General features: G+C 62.3%; 1 protein-coding gene across 3 annotated transcripts; it reads left to right on the top strand.

Moving 5' to 3' along the window:
- The first annotated feature begins 6,514 nt into the window (after nt 1-6,514).
- On the top strand, nt 6,515-22,342 carry TNNT1 (troponin T1, slow skeletal type). 3 transcript variants are annotated; one of them, XM_065570861.1, is made up of 12 exons: nt 6,515-6,592; nt 8,787-8,840; nt 9,212-9,225; nt 17,594-17,615; nt 18,174-18,237; nt 19,832-19,948; nt 20,319-20,396; nt 20,494-20,604; nt 20,959-21,068; nt 21,647-21,737; nt 21,871-21,911; nt 22,161-22,342. In XM_065570861.1, exons 2-12 carry the CDS (start codon nt 8,809-8,811, stop codon nt 22,204-22,206), a joined length of 726 nt encoding a protein of 241 aa, XP_065426933.1. In that variant the 5' UTR covers nt 6,515-6,592; nt 8,787-8,808; the 3' UTR covers nt 22,207-22,342. The 3 variants fall into 3 exon arrangements, with proteins under 3 accessions (XP_065426933.1, XP_065426934.1, XP_065426935.1); XM_065570863.1 differs by lacking the exons at nt 6,515-6,592; nt 8,787-8,840; nt 9,212-9,225 and adding exons at nt 12,019-12,118; nt 13,434-13,466; XM_065570862.1 differs by lacking the exons at nt 6,515-6,592; nt 8,787-8,840; nt 9,212-9,225 and adding an exon at nt 11,991-12,118.
- The last annotated feature ends 408 nt before the right edge of the window (nt 22,343-22,750 follow it).

Here is a 22,750-nt window from a genome sequence, read left to right as displayed (position 1 = left end):
CGCCGATTCAGGCGGGTAGTGCAGACCTAGCCTTAGAGACAGCCCCCCAACCTGAAGCAAATACTCACCAGCAACTACACACCACACACCAAAAACACTAACCCAGGAACCAATCCCTGTAGCAAACCTCGTTGCCTACTCTGTCCCCATATCTACTCTAGCGACACCATCAGAGGACCCAACCACATCAGCCACACCATCAAGGGCTCATTCACCTGCACATCTACTAATGTGATCTATGCCATCATGTGCCAGCAATGCCCCTCTGCCATGTACATTGGCCAAACCGGACAGTTCCTACGTAAAAGAATAAATGGACACAAATCGGACATCAGGAATGGTAACATACAAAAGCCAGTAAGTGAACACTTCAATCTCCCTGGATATTCTATAACAGATTTAAAAGTAGCTACCGGTATACTTGAACGAAAACACTTCAGATCCACCCTGATCGAATTGACCCTGTCAACACTGGTTCTCCACTTGCGAAGTAACTCCCTGCTCTCCATGTGTCAGTAAAGAATGCCTGCATCTGTCACTTTCACTCCCTGCATTCGAAAAAGTGGTTTTTTACCCACGGAAGCTTATGCCCAAATAAATCTGTCAGTCGTTAAGGTGCCACCGGACTCCTCCTTGTTTTTCTGGATACAGAGTAACACTGCGACCCCCCTGATACTTGAGTAGTTTTGTATCACCTGCAAATTTTGCCACCTCATTGTTTACCCCTTTTCCCACATCATTTATGAATGTGTTGAATACGACTGGGCCCAATCCAGATCCCTGGGGACACCCCTATTTACCTCTCTCCATTCATTCCTACCCTTTGTTTCCAATCTTTTAACTGGCGCGCCTGCCAACGCTTTCAGGAGCATCTAAGGGTCCCTAATTTACTTTAGTTACAAGCTTGTTGTTATCTTAATCACCCAGCTTCTGTTCATAAACAAACCCCCCGCCCCAAAGGCTGGGCTGCTCCCAGCTTGGGAACTTGTCTCATATCACAAGAGATGACAGGCATTGCTATGTTGCAGTTAAAAGCGCCATCGGGGGGGGGGCTAGGGGGAGTAGACCTCCATTTCGAAACCTGGGGGGGGGACTAGAGCCATTCCCGCCCCATCTAAATGGTGCCCCTGCCTGGGCTCCCACTGTGGCATTTTATACCTTGGGGGAGCGTCCTGTAACCCTCATATTCCTAATTTATATATAATGTGATCTTGCATATAAAACTGGCCGTGTGACGTATCGTGGGACAGGTTATGCGCTGCTGAAAGTCGCTGTTCTAGCTACATATGTACATCGTTAATGAGACTGTGTTGTCGGGTTGTCACTGGTGGGTGTGGGAGGTGCCCAGATACGAGCTCTCCAGAGACACTGACAAGGGAGGTAACCAACCCGCTGAAGAGACATCTGTGACAAAGTGGGAATGTTCTTAATGTTTTCTCTGAATACTGTGTGGGTGCCTCAGTTTCCCCTATGCAGTTCTTAGATATCTAGGTGGTGGAATAAGGGGGTGTGATTGTTGCAGAGCCTTAGAGGGCCAGTGTGATACTGTCTGGACAGAGAATGGCCGACACCCTGTCTCCTGGCAACTGATGGCCTGGGCTCCTCCCCTGCAAGGTGCCAACTGAAGGTGTTGGAGAACAAAGAGATCAGGTGACCTCCTGGCCCCGGAAAGAGACAAAGGCCAGAGGAGGGGCTGGAGAGTTTCAGTTTGGAGCTGGCTGGGGAAATGGAGGGGGGCCAGAGGGGGTTCTGGCCTCCCGGGCTACAAGATGGCCCTGACTCAAGGGTCCTGTTTTCTGTACCCACAAGCTCTGTTTTATCCCGTGTTCCTATCGTCTAATAAACCTTTTGTTTTCCCGGCTGGCTGAGAGTCACGTCTAACTGCAGAGTTGGGGTGCAGGACCCTCTGGCTTCCCCAGGACCCCGCCTGGGCGGACTCGCTGCGGGAAGCGCACGGGGGGACGGGGATGCTGAATGCTCCGGGGTCAGACCCAGGAAGGTCGAAGCCGTGTGAGCTTCTTGCCCTGATGACAGTCTGCTCACAAAGACGAGACTTCACCAGAGTCCTGACTGGCTTCGTAGGGAGCAGTTCCCGAGCATCCCCCAGGGACTCCGTGACAACATCGCCAGCCATTGTCCTGCACGGGAGTTACAATTCAATGACTCACTCACAGGAGACATACCAGGGTGTTGCTGGGGGACTCAGCAAGGCCCCCCCAGACATGCCTGGACTTGTGTTCTCCAAGCACATGGACTGAGGGTATAAAATAGAGCGCGGGGGCCCCATGTTTTGCCTTATCTCCTCCCCCACTTATGCTGCAGGCAACAAGGACACTCAGAAGGCTGAAGAGTGCAACAGAGGAGACTGGGCCAGGTTTCAGGGTGAAATCTGTGTCCTATGAACAGCAATATCCAGTGGGGTGAGAACAACTGCTTAATCTAGATGTTACCCAGTTTAAAGGGGTTGAGAATTTTACTCCTGGGGGAATTCTGCGCCAAAAAATTGAAAATTCTGCGCACAATATTTTAAGATTCTACAAAATTCTGCATATTTTATTTGTCAAAATAACACAAGATAATCACACTACCTTCAATTATTTTTTGGTCATTTATTTCAAAATACCTGTCAGCAAGTACAACTGTAACAATACAGATAACAAAAAAGATTCAGGAAATGTTTTTTTTGACAAATAGTTTCCTTACTGTATATATTAATACCGAACTCAGAGTAATAATTCAGAACCTTATTTCCCGCACCCCTCAGAAGCAGCGCAAAGGCTGGGGGCAGTCAGGGGTAACGGAGGAGCTGAGGGAGAGGGAAGTAAATTGCTAGGAAGGAGCCTGGGTGTGAACTTGAAGCTTTGTTGGGTATGGGAGGGAAAAGTATGGAACAGTTTTTTTTGGGGGTGGGTGGGGAGGGATTGTTAGGGAGCTTCCCCCATGCAGACCCTGGCTGACCCCAACCTCTCCCATTCAGTCAGGCACATCTGCCCCTGTCCCCGTGTGTTCCAGCACCCCCATGTGTCCTTGCATCCTCTGTCCACATGTGTCCCTCCGCCCCCACTCAGACACCCACTCCCCCCATCCCCACGTGGCTCTGCACCCTCTCCCCCCATCCCTATGTGTCCCTCTACCCCCTCCCCTTGTCCCCATATGTCTCTGTGCCCCCACCCAGCCACCCTGTCCCTATGTGTCCCTGTGCCCCCTGTCCCCATGTGTCTCTGTGCCCCCACCCAGCCACCCTGTCCCTATGTGTCCCTGTGCCCCCTGTCCCCATGTGTCTCTGTGCCTACACTCAGCCACCCTCTGTCCCTATGTAGCTCTGAACTCCTCCCCCATCACCATGTGGCCCTGCACCTCCCTCCCCCCTTTAGCCCTGCGCCTCCACTCCCATTCAGTCCCTGCCCCAGTCTGTCCTCCCCCACTACCCCTTATGAGCCCCTGTCTGACCCCCCCAGATGCCCACGCTGTCTATCTCCCCATAGCCCCCGTCTCCTGACCTGGCCTGACAGGCATTGCAAAGAAAGCTGGCTCTTTGTCTTCCCTAGCTGGCCAGGAGCTGCTGCTTTGTACTATCACCACAGCGCCCTCTGGTGGGCAAAAGGTGAAACTGCAGTGGCTGGGGGAGGCGCTTGTGGGAGGGTGGAGAGCAGCGAGCAGCGGGCGGGCAGCGGCCTCAGGGAGGGGGCGGAGCAGAGGCAGGAAGAGGTGGGGCAAGGGCGGGGTCTCGGGGCAGGGGCGGAGTGGGGGCAGGGCCTTGGGGGGGCAAAAGGGGGGCGGGGCCTTGGGGCAGAGCACCCCCGGGGAAAAATAAAACTCCGCACCTAAGTAAAAAGTTCTACCAATCCCGAGAGGTCGGACACGTTCCCCGCCCGGTCGGTGAATATTTCAGTTCTTCCCCAACTACCTGCTTCCAGCCCATTCTTTGGAGATGTCCTGAGGAGGAAACGGTGCGAGAGAGCGTCCTGGTGAAAGGCTCGTTAGCCACACAGGTCTGAGGGGAGATTTTAGGGCGGGTTTGTCGGTCAGGCGAGGAGCTGCTGTGTCACCAGAAGCTGTTTCGGACTGAGCTGCCCGGGTGAGAATGCGATCGGGCGCCCGTAGGGCATGTCTGTGTGGATTCCCCCATGAGAGCTGGCATGGGGGGGGTGTCCCCACCAGCGCGGGAGACCTCGGTCCGGCGACTCGAGACCTCCACAGTGGCCGTGAAGTCAATTCTGTTTCCTGGGGAGACACAGGGAATTAGCTGCATCGAGGCAGTGGGGGGCGTGGAGGAATGTTTGGGGGCGTGCGGCGAGGCCCGGGCCAGCCCCCATGGGGGGCGGGGAGGGAGCACCACACAGCCCCGGTCCGCCCACAGCTCTGCTCCGGCCCTGCCCCCAGCTGTGGCCCTGGTCCAGGGCCGGCTCCAGGGTTTTGGCCGCCCCAAGCAGCCAAAAAAAAAAGCCGCGATCGTGATCTGCGGCGGCACTTCGGCGGGAGGTCCTTCGCTCCGAGCGGGAGTGAGGGACCGTCCGCCGAATTGCCGCCGAACAGCTAGACCTGCCGCCCCTCTCCGGAGTGGCCGCCCCAAGCACCTGCCTGGAGCCGGCCCTGCCCTGGTCTCATCTCCTGACTCTGCACCCAGCTGCTGGCCCTGACCGCAGCCCCGCTCCTGGTCCCAGCTCCACCTCCAGCCCCACCTCCAGCCGTGGCCCTGCCCTCAGCCCCACTCCCAGCCTCAGGCCCCGCCCCCAGCCCCGCCCCCAGCCTTGGGCCTTGACCTCGGCCCCAGCTCCACCCCAGCCCCACCTCCAGCTGTGGCCCCGCCCCCAGCCCCGCCCCCGGTCTCGGGCCTTGATCGTGGCCCCAGCCCCACCCCCAGCTGCGCCCCCCCGCCAGCCCAACTCCCAGCGGCAGCCCCTGGCTCTTGACTTGGCCGCAGCTCCAGCCCCGGCCCCGGCTCCCGGCCACAGCTCCTGGGGGGGTTACGCACAGGGGTAAAGGCGGGGGGTGATGTGAAAAGTTTGGGGAACTGGCATCAGGCCATTTACCATTCCAAGGTTTTTAGACCGTTTACCACAAACTCCAGATCGAACTAGCGACGCCGGGGCGGTTCCACCACCCGGTTCCTCTCGCCGCCAATGTCCCCCTTTGATCTTGGCATCAACCCACGGGAACAGAGGTGGAGCATCCCCCGGCTAGTCCGGTAACATCTCACCAGCCAGGGAAATCCAGGGAAATACAGTCGGCGTCTCCTAATTCGCGAAGGTGGCGCATCCCCGTTTCCCAGCGCCTGACGCCTGACGCGGCTCAGTTCGCTCGTGACCTGGCCTGGGCCCAAAGGAACCGGCTCCAAGCCTTCCCAGTGTATCTTGAAAGGGGGGATTTGGGGCATTTTGCCCGCGGGCGGCTTCCCCCTTCCCACAGCAGAGAGACAAGGCCAGGGAGGGGAAGGCAAAGCGGTGTGATGTGGTGGTGGGTTTATTTCGTGGGCCGCCCGTTCCCAGGCCGCTGCGGGGGGCAGCTCGGTGGCTGGGGATGGCTGGCTGGCCAGGGGGGATGTGGGATGGATTGATCTCTCCCCTCCCCACCCCGCGGCAGACTCCCTTCTCCCCCAGCTGTGCCCCCATGGCACAGGCGGTGCCAGCCCCGTGAGCTCACTACTCCCAGTATAGAACAAAGCTGAGAAATGTTCCCACCGCAGTGACAGGTGCGCGGGGACTGGGGGTGAGATCAGGTACCTGGGGATAGAACCCAGGAGTCCTAGCGCCCAGCCCCCCAAACTCTAACCCACCAGACCCCACTCTCCTCCCAGGGTCAGGGAGAGAACCCAGGAGTCCTGGCTCCCAGCCCCCCCAAACTCTAACCCACCAGACCCCACTCTCCTCCCAGAGCCAGGGAGAGAACCCAGGAGTCCTGGCTTCCCCCCCCCCCACCCACACTGTGCCTGGGAGGCCTGGATTCTTTCTACAGAATTCCCCAACTTGCTAACCCAGCCCTGGGCTCCCCCCAGCCCTGCCGGTGCCCCTCACTCCCGACCCGCAGCCCCCTGCCAGACCAGCCCTGGGCTCCCCCCCAGATCTGCCAGTGCCCCTCACTCCTGAACACCCCCCCCCTGGCTATGTTTATCTCCCCTCTGACAGCTGCAGAGGCTCGGGTTACCCTGACATTTCAGCCCAGGCATCTCTGGAACAATGGAATCAGAACCCAGCAGTGTCTATTCTTTCACTCTCTCCAACCTCCTGCCCTCCTTGGCTGGGGGCACTGCTGTGGGGAAGCTCGCAGCGCCATGGTCCCCAGCTGGGGCACTGCTGTGGGGAAGCTCGCAGCGCCGGGGTCCCCAGCTGGGGGCACTGCTGTGGGGAAGCTCACAGCATCCCTCCAAAAATCCATCTGTCTGGTCATGTCCCCCTGGTCCTATTAATATGAATTTTTCCCCTAGGAATTTGCCGATGACATCACGGGCATGTCACACCCCCTCCGGCCAATCATGTGGGAGGGAGCTGGGGGGGCCTGGTGTCCAGTTCCCCCTAATAAATCCCCCCCCCACAGCGCAGAGAGTGACTCTGTGTGGAGCGTGAGGAGCCTTGAACCAACTGCCCATCCCCAGGTACCAGGGCTGGGGGGCCTGCAGGGGGGTTGCAGAGCTGGGGAGTCTGGGGGCGCTGCAGGGCCGGGGGTGCCTGGGGGGTGCTACAGGCCAGGGGCGCCTGGGGTCCCCCACTGGGGGGTATCTGTGGTGAATTACAGAACTGCCATAGACCCCTGACCTCCCAGTCCTTCCTCCTGAATGCACCCCATAACCTTCCCCCAAAGTCATGCCCCGACCCCCCCAACCCCAACCCTAGCCCCACCAAACCTCCCCCCAAACTCACCCCTGATCCCCAGAACCTTCCCCCCAAACTCCCAGCTGGCCCCCCCCAAACACTTCTGTCACCCAGGACCCCCCAAATCCTCCCTCCCAAAGCCACCCAACCCCCCTGAACCATCCCCCCAAACTCCTCCTGACTCTTCCCCCCCAAATCCACTCCCGGCCCGCAAACCCTTCGCCGATCCCCCCAAACTCCTCCCTGAACCCCCCCAACCTGCCCCCCAAATTCACCCCTGAACCTGCCCCCGAGCTCACACCTCCTGGCAGTAAGCCAGGGGGTGCGGGGAGCCAGAGGACGGTGCCCCCGGAGGCTCCGGGGAGCGGAGCGGCTCCATCTCTCAGCCCGGCTGAGACCCGGACGCTCGGCGCAGGAGTGACAGCAGGGGGGTGGAGTGGGAGGGAGGGGGGCTGGCACAGGGCAGATCCCAGCACCTGGCTTCCCGCCCGCTCGCATTGTTATTTAGAGACACAGAGACACAAATGCAGGAGACAATGGCAGACAGATCCCGAAATAGCTGTGACCTTTCAGCAGCTGCCGGCTCCCCCCTTGCCCCCCCGGTGCACCCCGAGCTCTGAGGCCACCCCAAGGACAGCCCAGCCCCCGGCCCTGATCCCAGGGTGCTGCCGGTGCCCCTCACTCCCGACCCGTAGTTTCTGCTAGCCCAGCCCTGGGCTCCCCCCAGCCCTGCCGGTGCCCCTCACTCCCGACCCGCAGCCCCTGCCAGCCCAGCCATGGGCTCCCCCAGTCCTGCCGGTGCCCCTCACTCCCGACCCGCAGCCCCTGCTAGCCCAGCCCTACCCTCCCCAGCCCTCCCAGTGCCCCTCACTCCCGACCCGCAGCCCCCTGCCAGCCCAGCCCTGGGCTCCCCCAGCCCTGCCGGTGCCCCTCACTCCCAACCCGCAGCCCCCTGCTAGCCCAGCCCTACCCTCCCCAGCCCTGCCGGTGCCCCTCACTCCCGACCCGCAGCCCCTGCCAGCCCAGCCCTGACCCTCCCCAGCCCTCCCAGTGCCCCTCACTCCCGACCTGCAGCTCCTGCCAGCCCAGCCCTGGGCTCCCCCAGCCCTGCTGGTGCCCCTCACTCCCAACCCGCAGCCCCTGCCAGCCCAGCCCTCCCCTCCCCAGCCCTCCCAGTGCCCCTCACTCCCGACCCGCAGCCCCTGCCAGCCCAGCCCTCCCCTCCCCAGCCCTCCCAGTGCCCCTCACTCCCGACCCGCAGCCCCTGCCAGCCCAGCCCTACCCTCCCCAGCCCTCCCAGTGCCCCTCACTCCCGACCCGCAGCCCCCTGCCAGCCCAGCCCTGGGCTCCCCCAGCCCTGCCGGTGCCCCTCACTCCCAACCCGCAGCCCCCTGCTAGCCCAGCCCTACCCTCCCCAGCCCTGCCGGTGCCCCTCACTCCCGACCCGCAGCCCCTGCCAGCCCAGCCCTGACCCTCCCCAGCCCTCCCAGTGCCCCTCACTCCCGACCTGCAGCTCCTGCCAGCCCAGCCCTGGGCTCCCCCAGCCCTGCTGGTGCCCCTCACTCCCAACCCGCAGCCCCTGCCAGCCCAGCCCTCCCCTCCCCAGCCCTCCCAGTGCCCCTCACTCCCGACCCGCAGCCCCTGCCAGCCCAGCCCTCCCCTCCCCAGCCCTCCCAGTGCCCCTCACTCCCGACCCGCAGCCCCCTGCCAGCCCAGCCCTGGGCTCCCCCAGCCCTGCCGGTGCCCCCTCACTCCCGACCCGCAGCCCCTGCCAGCCCAGCCCTCCCCTCCCCAGCCCTCCCAGTGCCCCTCACTCCCGACCTGCAGCCCCTGCCAGCCCAGCCCTGGGCTCCCCCAGCCCTGCTGGTGCCCTCACTCCCGACCCGCAGCCCCCTGCCAGCCCAGCCCTGAAATCTTACCCCACCAAACTCCCCCCACCACCGAAGTGCTGATCTGTGTCTATTTCTGCCCCCCCAGGTGAACCCCATCAGCCACCATCATGTCTGACGCAGAAGAGGTGGAGTACGAGGAGTAAGTAACCCCCCCCCCCCCAAACCAGCCAGTCCTCGTCCTGGGGCTGGATGGGGAGCCAGTGTCTCCTAGAAGGGAAAGGCCCCGTGCCCCATTCTCTGCCCCCCTGAGCCAGCCAGTCCCTGCCCTGGGGTCGGATGGGAGGCAGCGCCCCCTAGAGGGGACAGGCCCCTTGCCCCATTCCCTGCCCCCCCTGAGCCAGCCAGTCCCTGCCCTGGAACTGAATTAAGTTGGGCTGCCCCATGGATCTTATCCCTGGGAAGGCAGGGGGATCCTGGCACACAGCAGCCCTGGATGGGTCAGGACCTAGGCCAGGTGCTGGCTACACTAATATGCAACAAGCTTCTCTCTCTCTCTCCTTTTCTCCCCAGGGAGCAGCATGAAGGTACGTGACGCTTCCCCCCTTCCGCCGCCACAATCAGTTAATCCTTGGTCGCTGTTAACTAGCCATTATTAATGACTGGGGTGCTCCGCTGGGAATGACAGAGGAGGAGAAGACCCCAGTGGGTCAGTCTGGGGCAGGAGTCGTCCGAGCCCCTGGGGGGACGGGTGGCCAGGGAAGAGGCCCAGACCCCCTCGGCTGGGTCAGGCCAGGAGTTTCCCTTCTCAGTCGCTTCACCCCCATTTGTTCTTAGGCCAACCCGGATAATCGGGTCGGGTTACAATGGACATAGAGGGATTTGTCCCACGATAGGACCCTCTTCTTACCTAATAGGGCAATCGGCACAATCTAGTGTGGTTAATAACCCGTTAATAGCCTATCAGGGATGAAATAATGGTTAGTAACTTCACCATTGTGTAGTTGCGTTAACAGACAAATAATCAATGACAGGTGGCTCATAACGATTTCCAATACTAAATAGTTAATCATTTACTTAGCCTGTTTAGATTGTAATATTTATTCTGGCTAATAATTACGAACAATAACAGAGAGTATAATTATTAGGTAAATATTTTAATATTCAAAATATTTAATGATAGCAGGTTAGAATTACACCTCTACCCCGATATAACGCGACCCGATATAACACAAATTTGCATATAACGCGGTAAAGCAGTGCTCGGCGTGGGGGGTGGGGGGCTGCGCACTCCGGTGGATCAAAGCAAGTTCGATATAACACGATTTCACCTATAACGCGGTAAGATTTTTTGGCTCCCGAGGACAGCGTTATATCGAGGTAGAGATGTATTATCAATAATGGTTGGTAATTTAATCGTTATATACAATTTTAATGCTTACTTAGATAGTGACAGGTGGTTAATGATGATATATAATGGTTAATATCAATAACTGGTGGTTAATAATTATAAATAATAATTGGTTAATCATTTCTTTGCATATTTTATATTCAAATATTTAACAACAGATGGCTAATCAATACAAATTATTAATTTATATAGATATTTTATATTGAAATGTTTACTAATGGGTGTTAATAATCACTTATAAATTCTTACTAATGTACTACATACAGATTTTAGTATTTAATGACTGACGGGTAATAATTACTATCCATCAGAAATTATTAATAAATATCAACACCGTTCAGCCTGCTACTTTCCCTTAAAGGCTGTTTCGTATGGATATTATTAATCATTGCTCTATTTTTTGGTTATTTGACCTTATGGCTGCCCCACTGCTACCTTGGGAGGGGCTGGATTTAGGGGCATCATTATTAGAATCACCCTCCAACTCCCCTTTAATTTTTAAATTTCTGTCTGCAGACAAATATTGGTAGGGCCCGCCCTCTTAAAGGGAAAGTCACCTTCCAACATAGTCTTTTGTGGGCTCTGCAGATTTATCAGCCCCTAAAACAGGATGGCAAAGTGGCTTCCCTATGCCCCACCCCCAACTTCCCTTTAACGTTTCAATTTCTGTCTGCAGACAAGTATTTGTAGGACCAGCCTTCTTAAAGGGCAAGTCTGCTTGGCCAGGAATCCTCCTTCTTTCACAGACTTAACTGCTCTTCTGAATGGAATCAGAGGTGGGGTGGGGTGGGGGATCCGTTCCCCCTTTAAATCATCAAATTTGTGTCGGAAGTCAAATATGCTCTAGGTCTGGCCCTAGCATGAGGGGGAGAGGGAAGGGTGTGGGGTGGGGTGATGGATGAAGGGGAAGGGGGATGGATGAAGGGAGGCGGGGTGGAGGGTCCCAGCTCCCCCAACCCCACATCTGTCTCTGACCATCTGTCTTTTCCCCCCAGAGGAGGTGGCTGCAGGGGAAGGGACGGAGCCACCGGCTTCCTGGCCGGGGCTATCACAGCCTTGGGGAGACCCTGCAAGGCCTGGTTCCCCCCCCCCCCCCCCCAAAAAAGCCTTCCCCCCTGTGACCGGTTGCCTGGATGGGCTGCACTGAGAAGGCGACCCTCAGGGAGACTGCAAGAACCAAGGCAGCCGATCCCCCCACCAAAAAACGGGTGGTTTACAATCAGGTTGACCAAGCCAGTAACAAACCAGCTTCTGCGGCACCAGGCCGGTTAACCCGAAGCCGAACGCCGTCCCCTTTAGGTTCCCATCCAGTCAGCCCAGTCGAATGTAGTGAAAGGTTATTCAAAACCCCATTTCGCCCTGGGTGAGGTTCTTTCTAATCCCAAAGGATGAGACACAATCGCTTCCCGGTCAATGAATATTTCAGCTCTTCCCCCTCACCCCCCACCAAACACACACTCAGGGCCAATCCTCAATCCCGAAACCTGAGACTGCTTAGGAAGAATAAAAGACAAGGTTCCCAAAGGGTGAGCTGCGAGTTTCGAGGACAGATGAGGACCAAGGCCTTATTACATCACACGTCCCATCTGGCAGATAAGATTTGCTCTCCAAGTCGCTAGAAGCCAGCGGTGGAGCATTAGGGGTTAGGAACGGGATGGATGCAGCATCTACCAGCTAATTCGATAGCTTGCGGTAAACGGAGACACATTTAGCAGCTGCTCTTTGAGTCTCTAACAGTGCTGGCAAACGGGTTAAAGGCTCGAGGCACCTCAACACGGCTCTGATACCTGTCTACCAGGAATGGCCTTGTTCACCGTGGCTGTGCCCTTTTGAAACATCCTCAAGGGTTGCTTCCAGGTCACCCAGCCTGCTAATTTGTTTAATCTTCTGTGGCCCAGCATTACACCCTCCCCCAAACCTTCCCCCCCAGACACCCCCCCCCCGACTCTTGCAATCTGCCCCCTGAGATGGGACCCCGGGAACGCACAGCCCAGCACTAACCCCTCGCTCTCTTTCTTTCTCTCTCTCTGAAGAAGAGGAACTGGCTGAGCAGGCCGAGGAGGAGGAAGGTGAGACGGCTGCACACACCTGCCCTCCCCCGTGCCACGGGGACCCCCCTCTTTCCTCTAGGTCACCAGGAGCAGAGACCTCACAGCCCGGCTGGAATCAGGAAGAAGCAACTTGATGGGAGTGGGGGCTAGGGGTAGAATGGGGTGGGGGCGGCGGCTGGGGGCCAGGACTCCTGGGCTCTCTCCCCGGCTCTGGGAGGGAAGTGGGATCTAGTGGGTAGAGCAGGGGGGGCTGGGAGCCAGGACTCCGGGGTTCTGTTCCCATCACGTTTGCTTTCTCGTCCATGTTACGTTTTCTCTTCACAGGCTTCCTCCTTTCTAGTTTGTCGGCTGAAGGGTTTTTTCCTCCCCTGGGGGCGGAGGGTGGGGCGGCCATGGGGGCATCAGCCAGGGTGGGGGCAGCACGGAGGATGCCCGTGTTAGAGTCAGGTGTGTACCTGACCTGGGACACCCCCACACTGCATCACTGCAGTGCCCTTCCTCCCTCCCCCCACTGCATCACTGCAGTGCCCTTCCTCCTTCCCCCCACTGCATCACCGCAGGGCCCTTCCCTCCTCCCCCCACTGCATCACCGCAGGGCCCTTCCCCCATTCCCACACTGCATCACTGCAGGGCCCTTCCCCCACAGCCACCCACTGCATCTCTGTTCCCCCCACTGCATCACTGCAGGGTCCTTCCCCCACAGCCACCCACTGCATCTCTGTCCCCCCCCACTGCATCACTGCAGGGCCCTTCCCCCACCCCCCCACTGCATCACTGCAGGGCCCTTCCCCCACAGCCACCCACTGCATCTCTGTCCCCCGCACTGCATCACTGCAGGGCCCTTCCCCCACAGCCACCCATTGCATCACTGCAGAACCCTTCCCCCTCCCCATCACTGCATGCCCCCCCCACTGCAGGGCCCTTCCCCCACAGAAACCCACTGCATCTCTGTCCCCCCCACTGCATCACTGCCCCCACTGCATCACTGCAGGGTCCTTCTCCCCTCACCCCCCCTACTGCATCACTGTCCCTCTCTCCTCATATCCCAGCCCCCACCGCACATGTTGGGGGGACACATTGTGATTCACCAAGGTGGGAGAGGGAGATGGGCAGGGACATTGAAAGGGGGGGCAGAGGGGGCAGTTCCCCCCCCCACTAACGAGTAACCGGATTTAACGGGCCCCCACCCGAGCTGCCTTGGTTTAACCGCCTCTCCATTTCTCTCCCGCGCTCGCTCCCCCCACCCCTGATCTCTCCTCCCCGTCCCCCAATCTTCCCTCCCCTCCCCCTCCTCCATACCTGCCCTTAACCTCCCCCCCATGGCTGTGTGCAGTGTCTGAGGAACCCCAGCCGGCCGCAGACCCAGGTATTTTCCTGCTTCGCTTCCTCCTTGGAGAAATACCCCTGAGGTGGGGGCTCCCATGGGGCACCCCCCAGCCCCCACCCCGCTGAGGGGGCAGGGGCACCGCCACAGCGGGGGATGGGCAGAGCTGGGCTGGGCCCCCCAGGGTAAATCCCCACCCCCCCCAGGGCCTGGGCCTCTCAGGCATTGCGCCCTCCCCGCATCTGTCCATCCGCACTATCCAGTCCCCAGAAGGGGCAGCTACAGATGGATGGACATGGGGGTGGCTGGATGGGGGTGGCTGGGGGTGGATAGAGGGGGTGCCTGGATGGGGGTGATTGGGGGTGGATAGAGGGGGGTGGATGGATGGGGGTGGCTGGGGGTGGATAGAGGGGGTGCCTGGATGGGGGTGATTGGGGGTGGATAGAGGGGGGTGGATGGATGGGGGTGACTGGGGTGGATAGAGGGGGATGGATGGATGGGGGTGGCTGGATGGGGGTGGCTGGGTTGGATAGAGGGGGGTGGCTGGATGGGGGTGATTGGGGGTGGATAAAGGGGGGTGGATAGATGGGGTGGCTGGGGGTGGATAGAGGGGGTGGATGGATGGGGTGGCTGGGGGTGGATAGAGGGGGTGGATGGATGGGGGTGGCTGGGGATGGATAGAGGGGGGTGGATGGATGGGGTGGCTGGGGGTGGATAGAGGGGGTGGATGGATGGGGGTGGCTGGGGATGGATAGAGGGGGGTGGATGGATGGGGTGGATGGGGGTGGATAGAGGGGGTGGATGGATAGGGGTGGCTGGGGGTGGATTGAGGGGGGTGGATGCGGGTGGGTTGAGGGGGGTGGCTGGATGGGGGTAGCTGGCGGTGGATAGAGGGGGGTGGATGGATGGGGGTGACTGGGAGTGGATAAAGGGGGGTGGATGGCTGGGGCTGGCTGGGGGTGGATAGAGGGGGGTGGCTGGATGGGGGTGACTGGGGGTGGATAGAGGGGGTGGCTGGATGGGGGTGGCTGGGGGTGGATAGAGGGGGGTGGCTGGGGGTGGATAGAGGGGGTGGATGGATGGGGGTTGCTGGGGGTGGATAGACGGGGTGGATGGATGGGGGTGGCTGGGGGTGGATAGACGGGGTGGATGGATAGGGGTGGCTGGGGGTGGATAGAGGGGGGTGGATGGATGGGGGTGGCTGGGGGTGGATAGAGGGGGTGCCTGGATGGGAGTGATTGGGGGTGGATAGAGTGGGGTGGATGGATAGGGGTGGCTGGGGATGGATTGAGGGGGGTGGATGGATGGGGGGGTGGGGGTGGATAGAGGGGGGTGGATGGATGGGGGTGGCTGGGGGTGGATAGAGGGGGTGCCTGGATGGGAGTGATTGGGGGTGGATAGAGTGGGGTGGATGGATAGGGGTGGCTGGGGATGGATTGAGGGGGGTGGATGGATGGGGTGGATGGGGGTGGATAGAGGGGGGTGGATGGATGGGGGTGGCTGGGGGTGGATAGAGGTGGGTGGATGGATGGGGGTTGCTGGGGGTGGATAGAGGGGGTGGATGGATGGGGGTGACTGGGGGTGGATAGAGGGGGTGGATGGATGGGGGTGGCTGGGGGTGGATAGACAGGGTGGATGGATAGGGGTGACTGGGGGTGGATAGAGGGGGGTGGATGGATGAGGGTGGCTGAGGGTGGATAGAGGGGGTGGATGGATGGGGGTGGCTGGGGGTGGATAGAGGGGGTGCCTGGATGGGAGTGATTGGGGGTGGATAGAGTGGGGTGCCTGGATGGGAGTGATTGGGGGTGGATAGAGGGGGGTGGATGGATGGGGGTGGCTGGGGGTGGATAGAGGGGGTGCCTGGATGGGAGTGATTGGGGGTGGATAGAGTGGGGTGCCTGGATGGGAGTGATTGGGGGTGGATAGAGTGGGGTGGATGGATAGGGGTGGCTGGGGATGGATTGAGGGGGGTGGATGGATGAGGTGGATGGGGGTGGATAGAGGGGGGTGGATGGATGGGGGTGGCTGGGGGTGGATAGAGGTGGGTGGATGGATGGGGGTTGCTGGGGGTGGATAGACGGGGTGGATGGATAGGGGTGACTGGGGGTGGATAGAGGGGGTGGATGGATGGGGGTGACTGGGGGTGGATAGAGGGGGTGGATGGATGGGGGTGGCTGGGGGTGGATAGACGGGGTGGATGGATAGGGGTGACTGGGGGTGGATAGAGGGGGGTGGATGGATGAGGGTGGCTGAGGGTGGATAGAGGGGGTGGATGGATAGGGGTGGCTGGGGGTGGATAGAGGGGGTGCCTGGATGGGAGTGACTGGGGGTGGATAGAGGGGGTGGATGGATGGGGGTGGCTGGGGGTGGATAGACGGGGTGGATGGATAGGGGTGACTGGGGGTGGATAGAGTGGGGTGGATGGATTGGGGTGGCTGGGGATGGTTTGATGGGGGTGGATGGATGGGGGTGGCTGAGGGTGGATAGAGGGGGTGCCTGGATGGGAGTGATTGGGGGTGGATTGATGGGGTGGATGGATGGGGACTGGCCAGGGGTGGATAGAAATTGCTGGTTATTGGCATGGAGGGAGGGCGCCACCTAGAGGCCGGAGATCCCTGCACCCCAGTGACTGACACCTCCACCTTCCCTAGCCTGGTCCCTGGCATGCCCCCGCCCCAGCTCTGCCCGGGGTGCCCCCCCGTATGTTTCTCTCTATATCTCAGCCCGGGGGCCAGGGCAGGTGGTAAATCCCACGTGGGCAGGGCCAGGCTGGGCTGGGATATAGACGTGGGCTCCTGCGAACCCGGGGTGCGTGGCCAGCCGACGCGGGTCCCGATACATGGGCGGCGAGGCACGTGCTTCCCATGTATCTGTGACGAGTCCGGGGTGCAGCCCGGGGCCGGGCGGGAAGAACATATCTATACACCCAGCGGCTGTATGGGATACAGTTCGGTTCCCGGGTGCATGGCTGTGACCCAAATATACATTCACCGGGCTCTGTTCTCATGGGGGAAGGTCTGAGTGCAGCTTCCCCAGGGTCAATCCGGAGTCACTCCTGTTTGCAGTGGGGTCAGAGCTGGAATCTGAGCTCAGCTTCCCCAGGGTCAATCCGGAGTCACTCTTGTTTGCAGTGGGGTCAGAGTTGGAATCTGAGCTCAGCTTCCCCAGGGTCAATCTGGAGTCACTCCTGTTTGCGGTGGGGTCAGAGCTGGAATCTGAGCCCAGCTTCCCCAGGGTCAATCTGGAGTCACTCCTGTTTGCAATGGGGTCAGAGCTGAATCTGAGCTCAGCTGCACCAGGGTCAATCCGGGGTCACTCCTGTTCGCAATGGGGTCAGGACTTTGGAGCTCAGTCCTGTCCCCCACCCCCAAATCCAGAGTCACTCCTGTTTGCAATGGGGTCAGGGCCGGATTCTGAGCTTAGCTCCCCCTGGGTCCATCCGGAGTCGCCCCTGACTGCACTGGGAGGAGGGGGCTGGAAGGGGAGCTGCTGGGGGGCGGGGCGCCGAATGTATATGAGTCTCTATCCATATAGAGACGCTGCAGCCGCAGAGTTTGCTTGCCTCTAAAACTACTCACAACGGACCCGGTCTGTGTCCCCTGGGGTGGGGGAGCCCCTCCCCCACTGCAGGCCCCTTCCTGGGGCCCCGTCCTCCTCAACCCCCTTCTCTAACCCTTTACTTGCCCCCCAAAAAACCTTCCACGGGAAGGACTTTTTTGTTTGGCCCCCTGGCTTCCTCCAGCATCATGCTCCCCCAAACCCTTCTCCGCAGCTAATGTTATGACACCCCCCCTTGGATCTCCGGTGCCGCTCCCTGTACCCCACTTTGCAGCCCCCCACTCCTCATGGATTTTCTTCTCTTCTTCAGGGATACATTTTTCTTCCTCCCTTTTTTTCCTTCCTTTTTTTTTATTCAACAGCCAGGACTCTCTCTTCCCCGTCTGAGGGGGGCCACCTGTCCATGGATTCCCCCCCACACATCAATTCTCACCCCACCTTATGAAGGTTCCCTGACATTTGAACTGGATACAGGTGGAGCATATCAGGGGCTTTCTTGCTAAGAGGTTTTTGGGGTGTCATCCCCCTGGGTCCCCCCAATTTCCCCCCACACATAAACTGTTTCCCAATCTCTCTGTCTAATAGCAATGTTTCTCTTGTTCTCTTCACAGAAGAGGAGCGTCCCAAACCCAGGTAACGGCAGTACCCGTGAGGAGGGGGGTAAAATGGGGGATCCCCCATTTCCACCCACAAGTCAGAGCAGGGAACCCCACAACCTGGGCAGGAGTGCTGTCCCAATGCACTAAGCGACTCTGTAGACCCAGAGGGGCCGCATCCCAGGGCCGGGCGAGGGGTCCCTGTGTGCCCAGCCCCCGTGCCCCACCTCAGAGGGGCCGCATCCCAGCACCGGGCGAGGGGTCCCTGTGTGCCAAGCTCCCGTACCCCACCTCAGAGGGGCTGCATCCCAGCACCGGGCGAGGGGTCCCTGTGTGCCCAGCCCCCGTGCCCCACCTCAGAGGGGCCGCATCCCAGCACCGGGCGAGGGGTCCCTGTGTGCCAAGCTCCCGTACCCCACCTCAGAGGGGCTGCATCCCAGCGCCGGGCGAGGGGTCCCTGTGTGCCAAGCTCCCATACCCCACCTCAGAGGGGCCGAGTCCCAGCGCCGGGCGGGGTCTGAACTTGTAACAGTCAAGCGTCAATCCCTTTCCTCCTTGTCGTGTTTCTTATCCCTTCTCCCCGCCCGCCCCGCAGCAGGCCGGTGGTTCCCCAGCTGGCCCCCCCGAAGATCCCCGATGGGGAGAGAGTGGACTTTGATGTGAGTATCGTAAGAAAGATCCTGCCGGGATGCAGGGGGCGGGGCGGGGGCTCGGCAGGGGGCGCTGGGCTGCAGGGGGCGGGGCGGGGGCTCGGCAGGGGGCGCTGGGCTGCGGGGGGTGGGGCAGGGGGCGCTGGGCTGCAGGGGGCGGGGCGGGGGCTCGGCAGGGGGCACTGGGCTGCGGGGGGCTCGGCAGGGGGCGCTGGGCTGCAGGGGGCGGGGCGGGGGCTCGGCAGGGGGCTCTGGGCTGCAGGGGGCGGGGCGGGGGGCTCGGCAGGGGGCACTGGGCTGCGGGGGGCTCGGCAGGGGGCGCTGGGCTGCGGGGGGCGGGGCGGGGGGCTCGGCAGGGGGCGCTGGGCTGCGGGGGGTGGGGCAGGGGGCGCTGTGCTGCAGGGGGCGGGGTGGGGGGCTCGGCAGGGGGCGCTGGGCTGCAGGGGGCGGGGCGGGGGCTCGGCAGGGGGCGCTGGGCTGCAGGGGGCGGGGCGGGGGGCTCGGCAGGGGGCGCTGGGCTGCGGGGGGCTCGGCAGGGGGCGCTGGGCTGCGGGGGGCGGGGCGGGGGGCTCGGCAGGGGGCGCTGGGCTGCGGGGGGTGGGGCAGGGGGCGCTGTGCTGCAGGGGGCGGGGTGGGGGGCTCGGCAGGGGGCGCTGGGCTGCAGGGGGCGGGGCGGGGGCTCGGCAGGGGGCGCTGGGCTGCAGGGGGCGGGGCGGGGGGCTCGGCAGGGGGCGCTGGGCTGCAGGGGGCGGGGCGGGGGCTCGGCAGGGGGCGCTGGGCTGCAGGGGGCGGGGCGGGGGGCTCGGCAGGGGGCGCTGGGCTGCGGGGGGTGGGGCAGGGGGCGCTGTGCTGCAGGGGGCGGGGCGGGGCGGGGGGCTCGGCAGGGGGCGCTGGGCTGCAGGGGGCGGGGCGGGGGCTCGGCAGGGGGCGCTGGGCTGCAGGGGGCGGGGCGGGGGCTCGGCAGGGGGCGCTGGGCTGCAGGGGGCGGGGGCTCGGCAGGGGGAGCTGGGCTGCAGGGGGCGGGGCGGGGGGCTCGGCAGGGGGCGCTGGGCTGCGGGGGGCGGGGCGGGGGGCTCGGCAGGGGGTGCTGGGCTGCGGGGGGCGGGGCGGGGGCTCGGCAGGGGGCGCTGGGCTGCGGGGGGTGGGGCAGGGGGCGCTGGGCTGCAGGGGGCGGGGCGGGGGCTCGGCAGGGGGCGCTGGGCTGCAGGGGGCGGGGCGGGGGCTCGGCAGGGGGCGCTGGGCTGCGGGGGGCGGGGCGGGGGGCTCGGCAGGGGGCGCTGGGCTGCGGGGGGCGGGGCGGGGGCTCGGCAGGGGGCGCTGGGCTGCAGGGGGCGGGGCGGGGGGCTCGGCAGGGGGCGCTGGGCTGCGGGGGGCGGGGCGGGGGGCTCGGCAGGGGGCGCTGGGCTGCAGGGGGCGGGGCGGGGGCTCGGCAGGGGGTGCTGGGCTGCAGGGGGCGGGGCGGGGGGCTCGGCAGGGGGCGCTGGGCTGCAGGGGACCAGGCGCTCAGCAGGAGGCGCTATGTTGCAGGTACCAGGTGCTCAGCAGGGGGCGCTCCCCCCCATGTGGGGTGCCCCCCAGCTCACACGCTCTCTCCGCCCCCCAGGACATTCACCGCAAGCGCATGGAGAAGGACCTGCTGGAGCTGCAGACCCTCATCGACGTGCACTTCGAGCAGAGGAAGAAGGAGGAGGAGGAGCTCATCGGCTTGATGGAGAGAATTGTGGGTCCTGGGGCGCACGGGGGGGATTTGGGGGTACATAGGGCAGGGCAGGGGATTGTGGAGGGGGGGGGCGTGACAGGTGGATTGTGGGTATGGGGGGCTGGGGATTGTGGGTACTGGGGGCATCCCAGGCGGATTGTTGGTACAAGGGGCAGGGCAGGGAATTGTGGGTATGGGGGGCAGGACAGGGGATTGTAGGTACTTGGGGGGGGCGTGCCAGGTGGATTGTGGGTACCGGGGAGGGTGCCAGGCGGATTATGGGTGTGGCAGGCAGGGAAGCGGATCGTGGGTTCCAGGGAAGAGGTGGGGCCGGCCGGGGGGCGCTGTGGGTGGCCGGCCATGCTCTGACCCGTTCCCGGGCCCCTGGCAGGAGCGCCGCCGAGCGGAACGGAACGAGCAGGTGCGGTTCCGGACCGAGAAGGAGCGGGAACGCCAGGCCAAGCTAGCGGTGAGTCCCCCCATCCTGGGCTGGGGAGGTCATCCCCTCCAGTCTGTACCCCCCCAGCCGCATGGCTGACAGCTCTGCTCCCCCGCCCCCCATGCAGGAAGAGAAGCTGCGCAAGGAGGAGGAGGAGGCCAAGAAACGGGCCGAAGACGACGCCAAGAAGAAGAAGGTTCTGTCCACCATGCCGCATTTCGGTGGCTATCTGGTCAAGGTGAGGGGGGAGTCAGGGAGCGGGGGGGACCTGGGGGGAGAGAGGTTGGACAGGGACATTGGATGGGGGGGGCGCTGTGCTGCAGGGATCGGGGTGTGGACTCAGGGCTGGTCCCCTTGCTGCAGTATGGGGAGTGGTCTGAAAATCACCAGCTGCCCTGCCCCAGAGGCAGCTGCATCTCAGCGCCGGGTGAGGGGTCACCATATAAGCAACCCCGGCGTTCCACCCCAGAGATGGCCGCATCTCAGCGCCGGGTGAGGGGTCCCACTATAACCAGCCCCCTGAGACCCACCCCAGAGGGCCCGGCTCTGGAGGGAGCCTGTGTTGACATGACCCCCGTGCCCTGTTTGCCAGGCCGAGCAGAAACGGGGCAAGCGGCAGACGGGGCGGGAGATGAAGAACCGGATCTTGGCCGAGCGACGGAAGCCCCTAAACATCGATAGCATGCGTGAGGATGAGCTGAGGTACGGGGGGGAGGGGGAGCACTCAGGGGACTTCATTTCCCATGATCCCTTGGGGTTAGCAACCATGGCTACCCCTTGGCCATCTATGGTCCCATTTCCCATGATGCTCTGCACTTGGCTCTCATTTCCCATAATCCCTTGAGGTTAGGAACCCAATCCGCTACTTTGGTCATCTGTGTCCATTTCCCTGGATGCTCTGCTCTTTGTTCCCATTTCCCATGATCCCCTGGGGTTAGCAACCATTGCTACCTTGAAAAAAGAAGAACAGGAGTACTTGTGGCACCTTAGAGACTAGTCTCTAAGGTGCCACAAGTCCTCCTGTTCTTCTTTTTGCGGATACAGACTAACACGGCTGCTACTCTGAAACCTGTCATTGCTACCTTGGCCATCTATGCCCTCATTTCCCATGATGCTCTACGCTTTGTTCCCATGAGCCCCTGGGGCTAGCAAGCACCACTACCTCGTGTGGAGCATGCCTGCTGTTTCCCGGGGTACTCTGGGTACGAGCGGCCCTTGCTGGGCCGGGGGCTGACTAGCAGCTGCCCCGATCCTGACAGCGCCTCCTTCTGGCCCCACAGGGAGAAGGCCAAGGAGCTGCACGACTGGATCCACCAGCTGGAGTCGGAGAAGTTTGACCTCATGGAGAAACTCAAGCGCCAGAAATACGAGGCGAGAGAATGGGGCGCCGGCTCCCATCCAGCCCCCGGGGTGGGGCATTGGCTGGCTCCGGGGGGGCGGGGTGGGGAGGGTAAACTGAGGCTGGCCCAGCTGGGTAATAACTGGTTCTTCCACCCCTTTGCAGATTAACATCCTCTACAACAGCATCAGCCATGCCCAGAAATTGTGAGTAGGCGCCGCAGTATCCATCTCCCCCGCTTGGGACGGGGGTTGGGGTCCTGATCCAGAGACCAACCCCCCAAAATCCTTCTCCCCCCTCCCAGCCCCCGGGGGGGCCAGCGCTGGGCCGTGGGGGAGGGGGCTGAGAGCAGCGGGGCTGGTGGGGTGAGGCGCGGGGGAGGGACACGGTGGGGTGGGGGTGGGAATCTGGGGGGCTGCTGACGCCTTTTCTCACCCCCCCTTTTCTCTCCGCAGCAAGAAGGGGGCCCCCAAGGCCCGCCTGGGCGGCCGCTGGAAATGAGCCCGGAGACGGAGCAGCCTCTGCCCCCCCCCGGGATAACTCCCCCCCGCCGCCCCACGCAGCCCATCAGCCGGGGGGGGGGGGGGAGGGAGCCCTCCCGCCCCCCCGGGCAATAAACCGGCCTCCCGCCCGCCCAGACGCTGCCTCCGTGTGCTCTGTGGGGGGGGGGTGAAGGGGGGCCGGAGAATGACCCGCCCCCCGCGGCAACCCACGTGCACAGCCCCGCCCAGGATGACGTGACCGGGGGGGGGCGGGATTCTATCTAGCCCCGCCCACATGGGGACGCCCCGCCCACTCGGGTGGGGCCAAATGGGCGGGGACCGCCCCGGGAACCGATGCCGGCGAGGGGAGGAGAGTCCCGGGCAGGCCCCGCCCCGGGCTGAACAGACTCCATTTCCCATGAGCCCCTACGGAAACCGGCGAGGGGGCGGGGCCAGGGCTGGACGGAAGCCGGCGAGGGGCGGGGCCGGACGGAAGCCAGCGGCGGGAGGGGGCGGGGTACGGAAGTCGGCGAGGGGCGGGGCCAGTGCTGGACGGAAGGCGG

Source organism: Chrysemys picta, chromosome 17, assembly GCF_011386835.1.
Source record: "Chrysemys picta bellii isolate R12L10 chromosome 17, ASM1138683v2, whole genome shotgun sequence".
In the NCBI taxonomy this organism is placed as follows: Eukaryota; Metazoa; Chordata; order Testudines; family Emydidae; genus Chrysemys; species Chrysemys picta.
The sequence above is the reverse complement of the archived record's forward strand: the minus strand, read 5'-3'. Positions and strand labels throughout refer to the sequence as shown.